The sequence below is a fragment of the Pelophylax lessonae genome (assembly GCF_965119305.1).
Source record: "Pelophylax lessonae genome assembly, chromosome: 11".
NCBI classification, from domain to species: Eukaryota; Metazoa; Chordata; class Amphibia; order Anura; family Ranidae; genus Pelophylax; species Pelophylax lessonae.
In genome coordinates this window covers 175,645,930-175,662,362 of record NC_138778.1, presented here as the reverse complement: position 1 = coordinate 175,662,362, position 16,433 = coordinate 175,645,930, and the positions used below count along the sequence as shown (strand labels likewise).

At 42.4% G+C, this 16,433-nt stretch overlaps 1 protein-coding gene across 3 annotated transcripts in view; it reads left to right on the top strand.

The window, feature by feature from the left end:
* The window catches only part of ATXN7L3 (ataxin 7 like 3), a 60,621-nt gene that overhangs the window by 33,714 nt on the left and 10,474 nt on the right, over nt 1–16,433 (top strand). For 2 of the 3 annotated variants that reach the window (XM_082271707.1, XM_082271709.1), the window contains exons 5-10: nt 1,939–2,057; nt 2,450–2,472; nt 6,310–6,355; nt 7,086–7,117; nt 10,855–10,923; nt 14,879–14,922. In XM_082271707.1, the coding sequence (XP_082127833.1) occupies nt 1,939–2,057; nt 2,450–2,472; nt 6,310–6,355; nt 7,086–7,117; nt 10,855–10,923; nt 14,879–14,922 (333 nt within the window). The remainder of the gene's footprint in view (nt 1–1,938; nt 2,058–2,449; nt 2,473–6,309; nt 6,356–7,085; nt 7,118–10,854; nt 10,924–14,878; nt 14,923–16,433) is intronic. The other variant, XM_082271708.1, reaches the window with a different exon arrangement.

Genomic DNA, 16,433 nt, shown 5'->3' with positions numbered 1-16,433 from the left:
GTTCATAGGGGTCAGGGGTCCCAGTTTGGATGATATATTAGGAACCCTGTCTCTGCAGTAATTGACAAGTCCGAGAATGGCTCTCAACTGCCGACTTTTCCGAGGTCTCTGAATGTCTTTCAAGGGCTCTACTCTCTGGGTGGTTAGATGTTGGGTATCCTGGGATGTGCAATGTAACCTTCTCCTTGCAGAACTGTTATGATCTTGTTCAGAGCCCTTAAATTGTGTACCAATCGGTATGTAGTTTCCTGGCCTTTAGCTATCTTTGTAGCCACTGGCAACATGTTTCAAAAACATTTTATTTAAGCAAAGATCCTTCTAAAATATTGTTGCGTACTAAAAAAACAAAAACCAGACTGAATGCTGCTTTCACTCTTCTACTTCTTTCTTCTACCTTAATCAGGAAAAGCAAGGAGCATGCAGTCTGTTTAATCAATTAAATATGTTGCCAATTTGACCTGATAAAAATACAAAAAGAAAAACCATAAGGGAAACCCCAAGCATTGCTCAAACCACACTAGCAATCCCCCTCCCTTGACATTATCATGTCAATGGCAACTCGAAGTAAAAACAAAGATAGTTTCAATGTGTAGTTTTAGACGGGAAGCCGTACACTTGATTCTGCTCATTCACATTTGTGTACTTCCCTTTTGTATTGTACATTTTAATGTATACAAGTGTGTCATTGGCGGATTCTATATGAGTAACTTGTGTCATGTGACTGTACATTTGGAACTGATTGGCTGATGTAGTATAGTAATCACTTCCTGATGATTGTTCCTTTTTGTCTTATAAATAAAGCTTCCTGTCTAAGACAGGACATTTCTGGTGAGCATCTAAGGCAGGGATCTTCAAACTATGGCCCTTCAGTTGTTCAGGAACTACAATTCCCGTCATGTCTGTGAATGACAGTTTTGCAATGCCTCATGGGATGTGTAGTTCTGCAACAGCTGGAGGGCCGTAGTTTGAGGATCCCTGATCTAAGGTGATCACAGCCTGTATTCCTGGGATTGCGGAGAGCGCTCAATTACCTTTTTATACAAAAGAGCTGAGAACTGTGCTGTTTAGCACAACGGGATTGATTGCGCTTGGCGTATAGTAATATCCAAAAGTGCCCTTATTAGCGCAATGGAGTTATTTGTGCATCAAGCATATATTAAAGAGGAAGTAAACTCTTCCGTTTTTTTTTTTTTTTCTTCCCTGCAAAGTAAATGCATAATGTGATGGTATGCATCACATACTAGCACATTATGTGACACCTGCAAATGAAGGCCGCATTGTCTCCGTTGGCGGCCACATTAATCTTCGCCCGCCTTCCTTCCGGGTCTGCGGACTCCAGTTATATTACTGGACGCCAGTCACGGCACAGGGCTCTGAAGAAACGGCACGGGCGGCCTATAGGTAAAAGCTTTTTATAAAGGTGGGTTTACAACCACTTTAACTTCCAAGACAGCTGTCAACTGCTAGTACCGTACCTTGATATTTTTCAGTATAATGGGTAGGAAGTATATAAATGGGAGTTACTCCAATCAGTCGTGACTTGAATGATTGCTCTGTATACAGAGTAGGCCTAGGATCCAGCACTTTACCAATGTTTATAAACTTTACTGACGTGACAGATTGACATTAGCACTTTGTATTACAATACCTTATGCTAATCTACTGTACATTGGAGATGTTACCCTCCCACTTTATTGTTTTGTGTCTTTACCTGAAGTATAAAAAACAGAAGTAATTTAAAGGATCTGGCAGTTATTAAAAAACGGGAAATGTATGAGGCCGGCGTTTAGAACCCTCGAGTTACTGGTTAGCAATCGTGTGTGTGTGTGTGTGTGTGTGCGCATACTTTAAAAAATATATAATTTTAGTCCCGTGGTCAAAGTTTTCATTTAAGGAAAAATGATGACTAATTGGTAAGACTGATACCTTGGCTTTCAGGATTGCGAGCAGCAACAATATGAACAAATCAGAAAGCGACCAAGAAGATAACGATGACGTAAACGATAACGATTGGTCGTACGGCTCGGAGAAGAAAGGTGCGTTTAGTCAGTCTGGAGGTAACTAAACCGTGCAGTATTTTATAATTACATACGACTTTTTTCTGTGATTGATTCATAAACCTGGTCTGAACTTAATTTATTTTTTTTTTTTGTTTGTTTTTTGTTCCTCCCCTTTTCCTTACCTGGTGTGCCTTTTTTACATGTTCATTCTTTAATTTTTCCCAACCGATATTTGCTCTTCATTCTGGCATAATTGGGATTTTTATTGACTTTGTCATCTTCTCATATACATCTTGTCTTGCTGATTCCCTGTGACCTTTTCCTGTACACCTGTCTCACCTCCTACTCACCTGTTTTTGCTGCCTTGTCCTGTCACCACTGCTATATATATCTATGTTCTTTCTCTCATTATTTCTCTGTATCTGCTGTACAACTTCCCCCATTTCCAGCAAAGAAGAGGAAATCAGAAAAGGTAAGATTTTTCTATTTTCATAAGTTTGTGGAATATAATGGGTAAGGCTTTTTGGGTTTATAAAGACCAGATTGTGTATGGATGCCCCACGGAGGACCTCATAATTAATGGTAGGTTTTTGTCTTTCATTTGGCCTGGATATATTCTTGGATAACCCTGGGAGTAGCTTGAGTTTAATCTTTTTCATTACTCAGGTTTAAGGTTAGCCATTGATAGGACTCTAAAACGGAGAAATAAACTTAGGCCCCTTTCACACTTGTGCCACTTGGGACTGCAAAGTTGCATGACAAGTTGTAGCCCCTTCATTTCCAGTGAGTACTGTTCATATCTGTGACTTCAAAGTAGTCTCTGCACTACGTTGGTCCGTAGTGATCATTGTATTCTGATGGCTGGTAAACCTCCCGCTCTCAGAATACAATTTTTCTTTCCTTCAACCTGTGGTTAGTTTAGGTGATTTTTAGACAGGAGTGCCTAGGCACATGACAGAAAGTGCAGTGGTATTTATCCAGGGTCATTTTAGACAATACATTAATTTTTCAGTGTAATCACAATTAACCTTTCTAGACATTACCTAAAGGATGGCAGATCCACTTTAAGTTATGTTACACTCTGACTGGGTACCATTTAATAATTGTCTAGCTAATTCTCACAGAGAGAGAATAGGAGCTTGGAAATGATCAGAGGTTCTATCTGTCATATCAGCTGCTCTTGTTATCCTTCTTCCAATCTCTCCAAATCAAATTCTATACCAGAAAAAAAGCCCAACATGTTTTACCAGTTCATTGGCTTAATTTACTGAGACTTCATTTATTACTCTTCTACTGTGTGTGTGTGTATAACACACACCGGACACTTTTCTAGGTACACCTGTTCAATTGCTTGGTAACACGAATTGCCAATCACTTGGCAGCAACTCAATGCCTTTAGGTATCTAAATGTGGTAAAGAAAACTTGCTGAAGTTCAAACAAAACCTCAGAAAAGGGATAAAAGGGGATGTAAGTGACTTTGAACGTGGCATGGTTGTTGGTGCCAGACGGACTGGTCTGAGTTGGAGCTGTATGATTAATCGTTAAAAAAATTGCGATCTCGATTCAACCCCCCTCGCGATTCAGTGCAGAGCCGTTTTCTGCTCGGAGCTGTAAAAAAAGAACTAAAAAACACATTAGCAGTGCCTCTTCCCTGTCCTACCTTAAACAGGGCAGCGTGGCTGACATCGGAGGCACAGCAGCTGACATCGGAAGTGCTCAAAGGGATGCACGGAGGGCGGGACCTGCCCCAGGTAACTGATTGGTTGCTAGAATACAGGGCAGTTCTAGCAACCAATCAGTTAACTGTACCAGCCCCCGTCCTCCCGTGAATCACTGCGCTGCTCCTCCGATGTCAGCTCTGTAAAAACAGAGCTGCAGCGGCAGAGAGAAAAAAACAGATCCTAAATGGCGCGACCGCTGCGGGGCTGGACGGAACATTGATTGGGTCCGGACTTGGGCCGCCATTTAGTGATGCCTGTCCTAAAGAATAAAATTGTTTTTTTGTTGCAATATTTTGCAACAAAAGCCATTTTTGTGACATAACTAGTGTTATGTCACACTAGTGCCAATAGAGCACCTTTTGGGATGTGGTGGAATGGGATTCGCATCATGGATGTGGAGCTGACAAATCTGCAGCAACTGTCATGCTATCATGTCAATATGGACCAAAATCTGAGAAATGTTCCCAACACCTTGTTGAATCTATGCCATGCAGAATTAAGGCAGTTCTGAAGGCAAAAGCGGGTCCAACCGGTACTAGCAAGGCTAATAATAATGTGGCCAGTGTGTGTGTGTGTGTGTGTGTGTGTGTAAAATACAAAAAAAATTAATTATATGTTATCTCATTATTTTTTATTCAATCTACCATAACCTTATGACCACCCACCATAACCTGCCGAGGCATAGACTGTAGGTATGCTGTGGCATCTGGCACCAAGCCGTCAGTAGCAGATCCTTTAAGTTTCCAGCACATCCCACAGATTCTCGATTCGGATTAAGATCTGGAAAATTTGGAGGCCACATCAACTTCCTCAAACATAAAATATTTTTGAATTCTTCAGACCGGGAATCTACTTTCCTTTTTCTGTGGTCTAGTTCTGATGCTCAGGTGCCCATTTGTAGGCACTTTTGGCTGTGGACATTTGTCTGGATGGGCACCCTAACTGGTCTGTGGCTACGCAGCTTCATACACAACAAATGTGATGCACTGCGTATTCGAATACCTTTCTGTCAGAACCAGCATACATTTTTTTTCTGCAGTTTGAGTTACAGTAGTACTTTTTTATTGGATTGAACTGCACAGCCCAGCTCACTCCCCATGTGCATTCAGGAGCTCTCGCTGCCCATGACCCTATAAACGGTTTTCCAATTTTCTTTTCTTGGGCCACTTTTTTAGATCCTTGCCACTGCAGACTGAACGTTCCACAACAGCTTCAGTTTTGGAGATGCCCCGACTCTGTTGTCTAACCATTATAAATTTAGCACTTGCTTTTAGTATATCAACTTCAGGGACAACATTTTTGCCCGAAATATCCCAATGACTTTCAGATGCCGTTATGAGATAATCCATGTTAACTGTAACTGTCAGTGGTCATCATGTTATGGCTTATCGCTCTGATTTTTGTTTCTATCCTGCCTTGCAGCACTGTGGGCCTCCGTTTCAAACCAACCTAGGACACTATGTGCTCAGTTTGCATGTCCTCCTGTCATTGGGTGTGTTTTTTTTTTTTTTTCTCTCTGGGTGTTTGTCACCTCTCACACTCCAAAGACCTGTTGGTAGGTTAATTGGCCCTAATATGTTTGATAAGGTCTTTAGGTTGTGAGCTTCTTGACGGATTGATGGCCAAGGCGGGCATTTCAGCAGAAGCTTAAGTGTGTCCAAAGAGGTATAGTCTTATCCCAGTCTTACTGTTGTCAGCCAGTTTGGGTGTTTATCTCCCATCAATGGCCAGTGGAAGGGTGAGGAAGACATTGAAGCCCATCCTCCGGAGACTGGCTAAAGATTATATTTGACAGATCTACTTTGCTACCAAACCCTGCCAAGTGTTTGTATAAAGAGTTTGTCAGCACCATAAGGCTCCATTCACACCTGGGCGTTTTCAGCTCCAAAAACGCTCAAAAGAAACGTTTCCAAAACGCCCAACAAGTAAAACCCCATTCATTTAAATGGCCCCTGTTCACATCTGAGAGTTTAAATGCCTGAAACAAAACGCCCAACGCTCAAAAAAGTACATGAGCTTCTTTTTGGGCAGATTACAGGCGTTTTCCATTGGTCTCTAGTCAATCTAAAAACGCCTGCACAAAAAACGCCTGTAAAACGCCTGCAAAAACGCCTGAAAAAAATGCCTGAAAAAACGCCTGAAACAAAAACGCCCAGGTGTGAATGGAGCCTTAACGATGGTTTGTTGTCCACTCAATCTCATTATTATTCTACAGCAGGAATCCTCAAACTACGGCCCTCCAGCTGTTGCGGAACTACACATCCCATGAGACATTGTAAAACACTGACATTCACAGACATGGCTAGGCAGGATAGGAATTGTAGTTCGTGAACAACTGGAGGGCCATAGTTTGAAGACCCTTGTTCTACAGGATTAATATAGAGCCAACAGTTTGTGCAGCGCTTTACAACATCAGGGTAGACAGTACAGTTACAATCCAATCCAGGAGGAATCAGAGGGCTCTGATTGTTAGAGCTTACATTCTAGAATCTACAATCTACAGAATCCTTTTTACTGCCAGTTTTAATGTTTTGTCAGGTTGTCTTGCTGTTCTTGATACTGATTGTGCTTATGTTTCCTCTTTCAGAATCCAAATTCCCCACGGAGATCAAAGTCCATAAAACACAAAAATGGTATGCAACACATTTATGTTTGAGCTTATTTAATGGCAGCAATGTTGGGAAGTGTTCAGATGAGACTCTGTTTGCCTTCTGTCAGTTTCCAACCAAGACATCAGTGGTCTACTGGCTAATAGAACAGTAGAGAATTTGTTCTGAGGGCGTACGTTTATAGGAAGTGGGAAGGAAATATTGTAGATCAGGTAGAACATGGTCTTGGGAACACTAGCTGCATTTGACATTCTCTGAGAAGATGAAGTACAATTTCTGGGGTATGTAACTAAACTGACTTGTGTCATTTCTTGCGACCCAATGCAACTTAGTATGCCCCTCAGGATCAGTTTAAGTGGGGTGTATAAATCCTCGAGCATTCGCCACTGGGAGTGCTGGAGCAGGATAGAGCTAGTCCCAGCTCCTGCTGGGACTCGGAACAAAAAAGGGGAAGTCCCTGGAGCTGCACGTCCCTGTAGTCCCTAGAATCGGTGTAAGAGTGGCAAAAACAGCCTAGATTTCAGCAAGGCCATGCCCCCACCTTGTTTCGCTTCGCCTCTTGAGCTTAGCCATAAATAAGCCTTGAGGGGCGGAGTGAAATGCATTGGGAGCGTGGCTCGGCTAGAGTCCATGCTAAGGTTGCCACTCGTACACTGATTCTAGGGACTACAGGGACGTGGCTTCAGGGGCTTGCCTCTTTTGTGTAATTTCTTATTTGTTTTTATCCATATTAATTCATTTTTTATTTCTTTAGGTGATCTCTCGGTTAACACTGACCCATTTAAGGTACAGTCCTGGCTCCTGTTTGACTCCCAGGGTTTTTGTTCACTTTCTAGTTGCAAAGCAGTAACTGGATAGCCAAAAAAGGTAGAAAAAAGATCCTTCTACTACTTGTGAAGTATAACATTGCTTCATAAAATGTCAGGTTTACCTCAGTGCCAGGGGCCGCTCCACCCATTGCTCTAAAAAAATGTGTCCAAACATTGGGTTAGTCGGCAAGGACCTTTCTGCATGACCCCTTAGCCCTAAAGGCTCGTACACACTATAAGAAAATAATTTTCGTCTGAGGAACTTTCATGCGATTTTTGTATAGCGTGTACACCACTTTCTACAGCCAATTCAGAAATTTTCGCTCAGAAGGTCAGAAGGGACAAGCTCCAAAAAGTTTCTCGTATGGGAACAGGACGAAGGTTTTTTTGTTTTAATGTGTACCATTTTCCTACATGAAAAATCAGAAATGAAAGACTGTGCATGAGCATAAACCACAAAAAAAACGCCATTTTCGTACGGGTTTTCCTTCATCTGATCCAGTTTACTGTGAAACGATGAGAAAAAATGAACATTCATTCACCCGATTTTCTTATAGTGTGTACCCAACTTAAGTGTAACATTCACAAGCACTGGTCTGACCAAGCAGCACATGTGCCTGCTAAGCAGTTTAATTGATTGACTTGTAACTAAAGCTGGCCATAGACGGTTTAAACCTTGGCCGGTTCAGCAGGGACCAGCTGAGATTCGGACCATGAATGGGCAGGCTGAATGTTGTTCAACTAACAGCCTGTCGGATTTTACATGCGATTATTGCTAATGGTTAGGGGAATCGAGCAATTTTTTCTTTCTAGATTTTCCATGGTTGCAGGAAAGAAAATCGCTCAGTCTATAGCCAGCTGTAGTACTAGTTCTGAGAGTTAGTGTTTTGTTAGCAGCCAGGAAACTGAGCCATGTGTCGGGGGAGGGGGGGGGGGAGCAGTGTGACCACTAACATATAATACAACGCGCACAGCAGTGTCTCGTGTGTCCCTCCGGGGCAGTCAGGTCCCGCAGCCTAGCCCACTAGCAGCTCCCTCCCCACCGCCTCCTGCTCCACCGCCACAAGCCGAGCTCAGTGTAAAGGAAACCCGGAGGTAGCGGCGTGGCGCTGCACGTGTAGTTGGACCAGGCGCTGAGAGAGAGAGAGAGAGAGAGGGGGGGGGGTGCAGGAAGGGGCCACACTCATCATACTGGCCAGGCTGGACTCTGTGTGCCGGTACATAACACCAAATAACAGCCGGGTCCCGCACCAGTGTTTGGGTTGGGGGCCAGGCCAGTAGGGAAACCAGTGCCCCCTAGGCAGCAGTGCACACTAGGCTGGTGCCTTGTTCGCCTAGCGGGTGCCCTGCCCAAAGGGCCTTCCTGGTATCTTGTAGTACACCAGTGAATCTCCATTGCACATTAAGGTGCACAGTTGCTGTATAGGGGACCCGCGCTGATCAGTTTCTGTATGGGGGATCCAGAAACAAAAGTTGGGAGAATACCAAGACAACCTAGAAATGGACACCCATATTCTGACCAGATCCAAAGGTACAATGTTCTGTAAAGGCAATGTTTTGTGACTGACTACCCGTTCGTTATTCATCTTTTTCCAAACTTAAGCCCCGTACACACGCAACGATTATCGGCCGACCGATCGTCCGACTTTTGTCCAGAGTGGTGTTTTGTTGGTTGGAATGTGCCTAGACTGCACACGAATTTTCTCGCCCAACAAAAATCTACTTCAGAAGTGATGTCATGTGTTGGTTTGCTTTCTTTGTGTTCTTTCTTCTCTGAGCATGGCCAGTCTTGCTCATTAGATTTTTCCCTGTCAAAATCTGTACTGACTGCACGAAAATCGGCCGTGTTTTGACGGCAGACAAAAATTTTATAGTCTGCACACCAGATTTTTTTCGGCCGAAAAGTCAGAGTCAGTTGTCGGAAGCATCATACTAACAAGCCGAAAATCGGCAGATCGGACGTTGGCCGAAAATTCCCTGCTAATTTTTGACGCATGTGTACGAGGCTTAAGTGTTGCAGTAAGAGTGAAAACCTGAAATAAAACCCTTTGCTCGAGGATTGTGCTAGATGTTTTTTGTTGTTTTTGAGGTCATCACTGCGTTACATTGTATTGGCTGCTCTTACTGCTTGCGCCAAAGTATTATAATGCTCTTGTTCTTAAGAGTTGTAAAGTCTCAAGGTTTTTCACCTGAACGTATTCTATACATTAAGGCAGGGCTCGACAAACCCCGGGCGCCAGGTCGCATTGGCGACTAGAATTAGCGACCTGGCGCCTGGGGTGCCCTGCAGGAGGTGTCCTGTCCCTTTTGCGCCCCCCACCTCCTCCCCGAGTGCACGGACTACCACGCCGTCCGAAAATTGAGGCCCGGCTTTTCGGCCTTCTTCTGTGAGATGAGAGAGGCTTCCAACGGGGAACTGACGCCCTCTTGTGGTGGCCGGGAGTTTCACAAGCAGTCACTAATGACTGTTTCCACTGCCTGTTCTCAATGCCTGCCCATCTCCTTCCCAAGAGGAGATGAGAGGGAAGTTTTTGCAGGCTTCATCTCCCTGTCCACTTACCTTTGCTTAAAGGTAAGTGGACAGGGAGTGTTATTATTATTATTATTAATAATAATAATAATAATAATAATAATAATATTATTATTATTATTTTATTTTTTACATTATTTAAAAAATAATAGTTTTTTTTTTTTTTTTTTTTCAATTATTGAAATATATAATATTTTTTTTTTTTTTTTTATCATCTCCCTGCCATGCCACAGCCACACAGCCGAAGACCCCTTTCACACAGGCTGTCTGATCAGGTCCACCTGTCAGTTTCTCAGGCAGACCTGATCGGCGGACCCTTCAGTCTCCTCTATGGAGCGGTAATCTGCCGCCATCTGATCCTGTCCGCCAAAAACAGATGGATGGTGATTCTATTTTCTATCCATCCCGTGGATCGGATCAGATGGCATCGGATGGAAACAGGCAGATGGTCTGTTTCCATCCGATTGCCCTATAGAGTAGAGCGGGGTTCTAGTTGTATTTATGTGTAAATTTAGTATCAGTTTTTTTTTTTTTTTTTTTTTTTTTTAAATAAAGTTTGGTTGTTAGTTTAAAAAAAAAAAAAAACTGGCTCCTAACTTTTTTTTAGCTGGCTCCTAGATTTCAGGCAAATTTGTCAAGCCCTGCATTATGGTGAAAAACCTTGATTGCAGCTGCCCCCCAGATCCCATGTTTTTGTTACCTGAACCCAAACGTTCCAGCGAAGAGCATGGGCCCAGCAGCTCCAGCCTCTGTCTTAGGTCCTCATTGGATAGATTGATAATGGCATGGGCCATTGGCAATCAAATCTAATGACCGAAAAGTGCGGGGTGGGGCTGAGTCCTGTTGTCTGTGTCGATGGACGCAGCAGCAGGACTCATGAGTGCGCCCGCACTGGTTCCCCCATGGAAAGCGGCTCTCTGTACGGGCACCCAATGAAGAGGAGGATCGGGGCTGCTCCGTGCAAAACCCTTGCACAGAGCAGGTAAGTATAACATGTTGTTTGTTTAAAAAAAAAAAAAAAAAACGTTTACAATTACTTTAATTCTGTGGATTTTTTTTTTTTGTTATTTAAACTGCTATTAATATAATTTTGAATTAAAATGTATTAGATTCTACTTTTATTTGCAATTTAGTGGTATATAAGGTTTAATCAAAACATATTTGTTTTTTTTTGTTTTTTGCAGTATAGTAGCAGTTCCGGAATTAGTTACGAAAACCTTGGGCCAGAAGAGCTTCATACACTGCTAACGACGGTAAGAGTTGCAGGCATTCAACCCTTATGTTAAATTAAAGTGTAATTCCTGTCTAAGGCTGGCCATAGACTGAGCAAATTTCTTTCTGCAACCACCTTCTACTGAGTCATTGTGTTATAATAGCCGCTAGCAATAATTGTGTGTAAAATCTGACAGGCTGGTTGTACCCAAGTTGATCGATAAACTTGGGAACGTACGCTATCCCATACATGTTGTGAACAGTCTATGGCCAGCTTAACACTCACTTTTCCTAAAAAAAGTCCCCTCCCCCTCCTGTTTATCCTGCCTAACCTGTGTTTAAAAAAACCAAATACAAAACTCTGTAATTTTTTTTTTTTTTGTGTAGTCACATGATCCCCAGTGAATGGTGGCTGCAGGGGAGAGGACAGAGTGCTGAACAATGGCTGTGAATTCAGGGATCGGTGATGTCACCCATAGGCTCCCATGGCCCAGCTGTTGTCAGCACTTACTCTTCCCTGCAGCCGCCACTCACTGACACGGGAGCTAGACCTGCGGGACCCTGTGACCGGACTGAAAAAAGGCAGATATTCGCATCTTTATTTTACACCGGATAGGTAGGAGGGGGAAGGGAACATTTCTAAACGTAGGTTCCGTTTGGCAGAAATGTCCCACTGTCAGAATATGCTAGCACAGCAGGGGAGATCACCATGCTAACATCACTTGTGTCAGTACAGCGATCTCTCTGTGATGTGTTTTTGTTTTTCGATCAGTCCGCTGGGTTGAACAAAAAAAAAACTTCTAGTGTGTACCGGTGTTCCATGAGAATAACTTACCCCGTGAGAAATGCCTACCCTCGTCACTTCCTGTCAGAAACATCTGAGCAGCGTAGCAGTGCACATGCTCAAAGCCGCGGATACGTCATTGAACAGCAGAGGACTGACAAGTGTGCATGCTCAGATGGTATGGATTTATAACGGTAGTGTGTGTAACGTTACGTTTGCGGCGGGTAAATTAAAACGGCTCCTATCCCTGTCACTTCCCTGATCGCGGCTAATAAATATAAAAGCGGATCACGGAGCCCAGATCTCCATCATTTACATTTCATACACCCGCCGCCGCTTTTATATTTATTAGCCGAGATCAGGGAAGTGACAGGGATAGGAGCGGAGATGACTCATGTTGCAGAGGAGCTGTTTTAATTTACCCGCCGCAAATGTAACGTTACACACACTACCGTGATAAATCCATACCCTCCGTAGGTGCACCGGAAGTGGTCTGAATTTTTAGTTTATTCGAAAGATCTGTCAAGATCCTCAGCTTGGCCATCTTGTATAGGGTGAAAACTTACATGACCGCATAATACAAGGATTATTCAGGATGAACAAATCAGACCTGTGAGAAAGGGTCAGACAAGAGCCCAAACATAGACTGTAGATAATTACTCTGCTATTGATGCTGTTGCAGCTTGAATATGGAGTAAAAAGAAGGAATTTTTATTTTCTCTGGTGCCGTTTTTCGTGATGTTGGAGTTTTGCACTCCAGAAGTGCCCAATGGGATGAATTTTTGTAGCAGTATCCACACAATTTTGTTTTTTTTATTAGAAGGTATTTCAAGGCATCACGGGCTCCTACATGGAGAACATCCTACTACTATGAGGAATACAAGCTCTAGGGTGTGGCACCACAAGTGTGCTCATGCCCCTCGGTCATTTAATACCAGAAAACAAAGTGTATTGCGCTGAATCACACAGACAAAACACGTGTGATAGCATGCTCTAAGAACATTGGGACACTTGTATAAATTCTTGCAGACTGTTTTTTTTTTTTTTTTTCTTTTAATTGGCGCAAGGTATACTTACATTCAACAAAAAGGTCCCTTGTGCTGTTGGCTGCGGTCTTTCTTGCAATCTTCAGGGTCCCCCAATTCGTCCTGGCTGTACTATCAGTACATGATAGGCAGAATTAATGGAGGAGATGGGCCTTTCCCTTCACCCCCCTCCATGTATAGAATTATTTTGATTTCTCAAAGCTATAGCACAGCTTCTATGAATGACAGAGGGGGTGGAATAGCTTCTTCCTTGGCAGGTACCTATAACAAGTCCAGTGGCTTTATGAAAGTGTTTGTAACCCTAAAAAAAAAAAAAAAAAAAAAAAATAGATCCTTTTACTTTGAAGCATGTTTATACAGCTCAATGCTTGTGCTGTGTAATTTGGCCCCTTTGTATCACCTGCAATACTTGGCTGGACCTACCTGGTCCTGCCCTTCCCCTTGTAAACTGACAATGGTTTATCATGGCTTCTGAGCCCTGACACCGTGGTTAGTTGACGGGCCTCCGTCATCCGCAGCTCTCCTCTGTCCTCCTCCTCCCTGTCTGTCTGCTCTTACCAGTGCCTGCCCCCCCTCCTCCTACTGCTGCTGCTGAAATAACTGTAGAAAATCATCCCACCCGTATCCCTGCAGTGGTGATCTTCCGGTGCTGCAGGGGTTAAAGTGGTTGTTAAGCCACTTTGTACATTACACACAATCCCCTCGATTAGAAAGTACCCAATGCTGCAGTGTCTGTTCTTTTGTAAAAAAAAAAAAAAAGAATATGCCCATTACAATCTGATTTCAGAGCGCCTCTAAGCGCTCACGTGACTCCCCTCCTCCCTGGCTGATGTCTCGGCTCTCTCCTGTTCTCCTCCCCTTCTCCCGACTGACTTCAGCTGTCAGATCGGGAGAGGGAGCAGCGATGAGTCACATGAGCGCCAAGCAGCGCTTTGAACTAAGGTAGTAATGGGCATATTTTTTTACAAAGAACAAACATGCAATTCCCTTGGTTGCAAAGCATCCTATGCTGCAGTGTATGTTCTTTGTAAAAAAAAAATATGCCCATTACTACCTTATTTCAAAGCGAAGAACAAGAGGAGAGAGCCAGGATATCAGCTGGGGAGGAGGGGAGTCATGTGAGCGCCTAGAGGCGCTCTGAAAACAGGTAGTAATGGGCATAGTCGTCTTTGTTCTTTGTATAAAAAAAAAAAAAAAACACTGCAGCATTGGGTGCTTTCTAACCGAGGGGATTGTGTGTAATGTACAAAGTGGCTTAACAACCACTTTAACCCCTGCAGCACCAGAAGATCACCACTGCAGGGATATGGGTGGGATGAAGGTGCAGAGGACAGAAGACTGCAACTGAGAGGAGTCGCCAGTACAAGGGAACACTGCTCATTTAATGCAAATACTGTCCCTTGTGCTGAAAAACAAAAATTAACTAAACTCATGAACTTATGTGTCTGTTTTCCTTATGCCAGCTGTCACTTTTTTGGGTGGTAGATATGTACCTAGTAGAAATGTAGGTAGATGGTGATTTCATGGCTATGTCAGCCCCATCCATTATAATTGTAAAATGAGTGTTGATGCAAATTTAATTTCCTTTCTCAGTGGTGTTCACTTTCTCAACAGGGGTTCAGATAACAGTGAAACATGATGGCTCACTCAATCTGAGGCTAAAGCCTTGGCTCTGGATACACATTTTAAATGGATTTTCACGTTTATGGCTGTAATTTCACCTTGAAAATGACCCCCCCCCCTCTTTTTGTTTACTGCAGAGGGATGGGCACCCAGCTTGAGTCCAGTACGGCACAGACAATTTTACAGCTTTTGCTTTATGCTTTTTTTTAATCAGTGACATTTAAGCTTAATGTTGTATATTGCCTTGCCATTCCTTCTCCTATCGGGCTTCATTTCTGGTGCTTAAAAGCGAACAAGGGTTCGTTCTGTGTCCACTGGAGTATTCTTCTATGGGATGGATCTAAACACTTCAGGTCCAGTGTTCTGTGGTTAGAGGGCTTTCCGTATTTTTTTTTTTTTTTTGCAGAAAATGAAATATCCCTTTTTTACCTGGTTGCATTTTTGATGACTGCATGTTGCTGAGATTTGTGCCATCTGGCTCCTATATAACCATGCCATGTAGTACACCAATGTCTTTCTGAATTGGGATTTATTCTCTTTTAGCAATGTGGAGTCATATCAGAACATACCAAGAAGATGTGCACCAGGTCAGTGGGATGCAGAGTGCATGTGACATCTGTCTGATGGTTTAGGTCTTTGTAATTCACAGTTTGTATAGCAAACATTTCAGCTATACAAGTCCTCTCCCTTGTGTATAGGTGAAGAAAAACTGGTTGGATTCAGGAGCTCTACGTCTTGATATTTTCAACAAACAGCCAGGCAACAGCATTCTGAGATAAAGTCCAAAAATGGCAGTCTACATTTTTTTTTCTTTATTATCTTGACTTTTTTTTTTCTTTATATCGGGGTTAACAGGCCGTCAGCTCAGAGTGCAAAGATTGTAGTGTATTGAAGAATAGGATAAAGTAGTTTATACTCTAATATACATTTTATACACTATACTGTACTCTTAAAAAAAAAAAAAAAAATATATATATATATATATATATATATATATATATATATATATATATATATATATATATATATATATATATATATATATATATATAAAATATATAATTTTTTTTTTTTAAATTTTTTTTTTTTTTATAGATGTCCAATAAAGCTAAATTCGATTCACATTTAAACAACTTTCACAATTTTTAATCAATAAACAACAAAAGACAACTGTTATACATTTTTTTTTTTTTATTCATTGTAATATATAAATAGTATAGTGACTTGGTGGGTAACATTACTTCTTCTTCTTCTTGCAGCACTAGGGTCCCCGATTCAAATGCTGATCAGGACACTATCTGCATGGAGCTTGCACATTCTCCCTGTGCTTCCATGGGTTTCCTTTGGGTACTGTAGTTCCTCCCCCCACTCTTCAAGATCATGTTATCAAATTAATTACTTCCTGTCTAAATTGGCCCTAGTATGTTTATAACCTTGAAACAAAAAAAAAAAACCACTGTGGGATTTATGAGGTATCGATGTGTCATATACTATATACAAGAGCATGTCACCTTTTTTTATTTACAGTTTTTATATGAAATCTTATTGAAAACATTTGGAAAAGCTTCATGAAGATCTAAGAAAAGAAAAAACCTCACAAGACGACAATTGGAATGCATTTCTTCCCATTTAAAACTCCAGCAAGTTTTCAGAACATTGTAGTTGGTGTAATGGGAATAACTCGTGTATTGTGATGGTCTTGTGAGGTTATTTGAGATCTTCATTAAAGTTCTATTAGACCCCGTTCACACTCGGGCGAGCCAACTTTGCCGGGTGACCTGTGAAGTCACGGTGCGCAGCTCGCACCGCGACCTCGGAGCGGCCGGCACGGACTTCATATAATTGAAGTCAATGCAGATCGCTCCGGGTCGCCCCAAAGAAGCTCCGGACCCTTTTTCTAAGTCGGAGCGACTTGTGTCACTCCTATTAGAACGGGTCCACAGATTCTCTATGGCAGGCGACCAGGTCGCCTGACAGGTCGCCCCCAGTGTGAACCGGCTCTTAATGAGATATTTTATATAAACTGTAAACAAACACATGTGCTTGTGTATAGGATATGACCCCATCAAGAATCACCCAGTAGTTTTTTTTTTCTTCC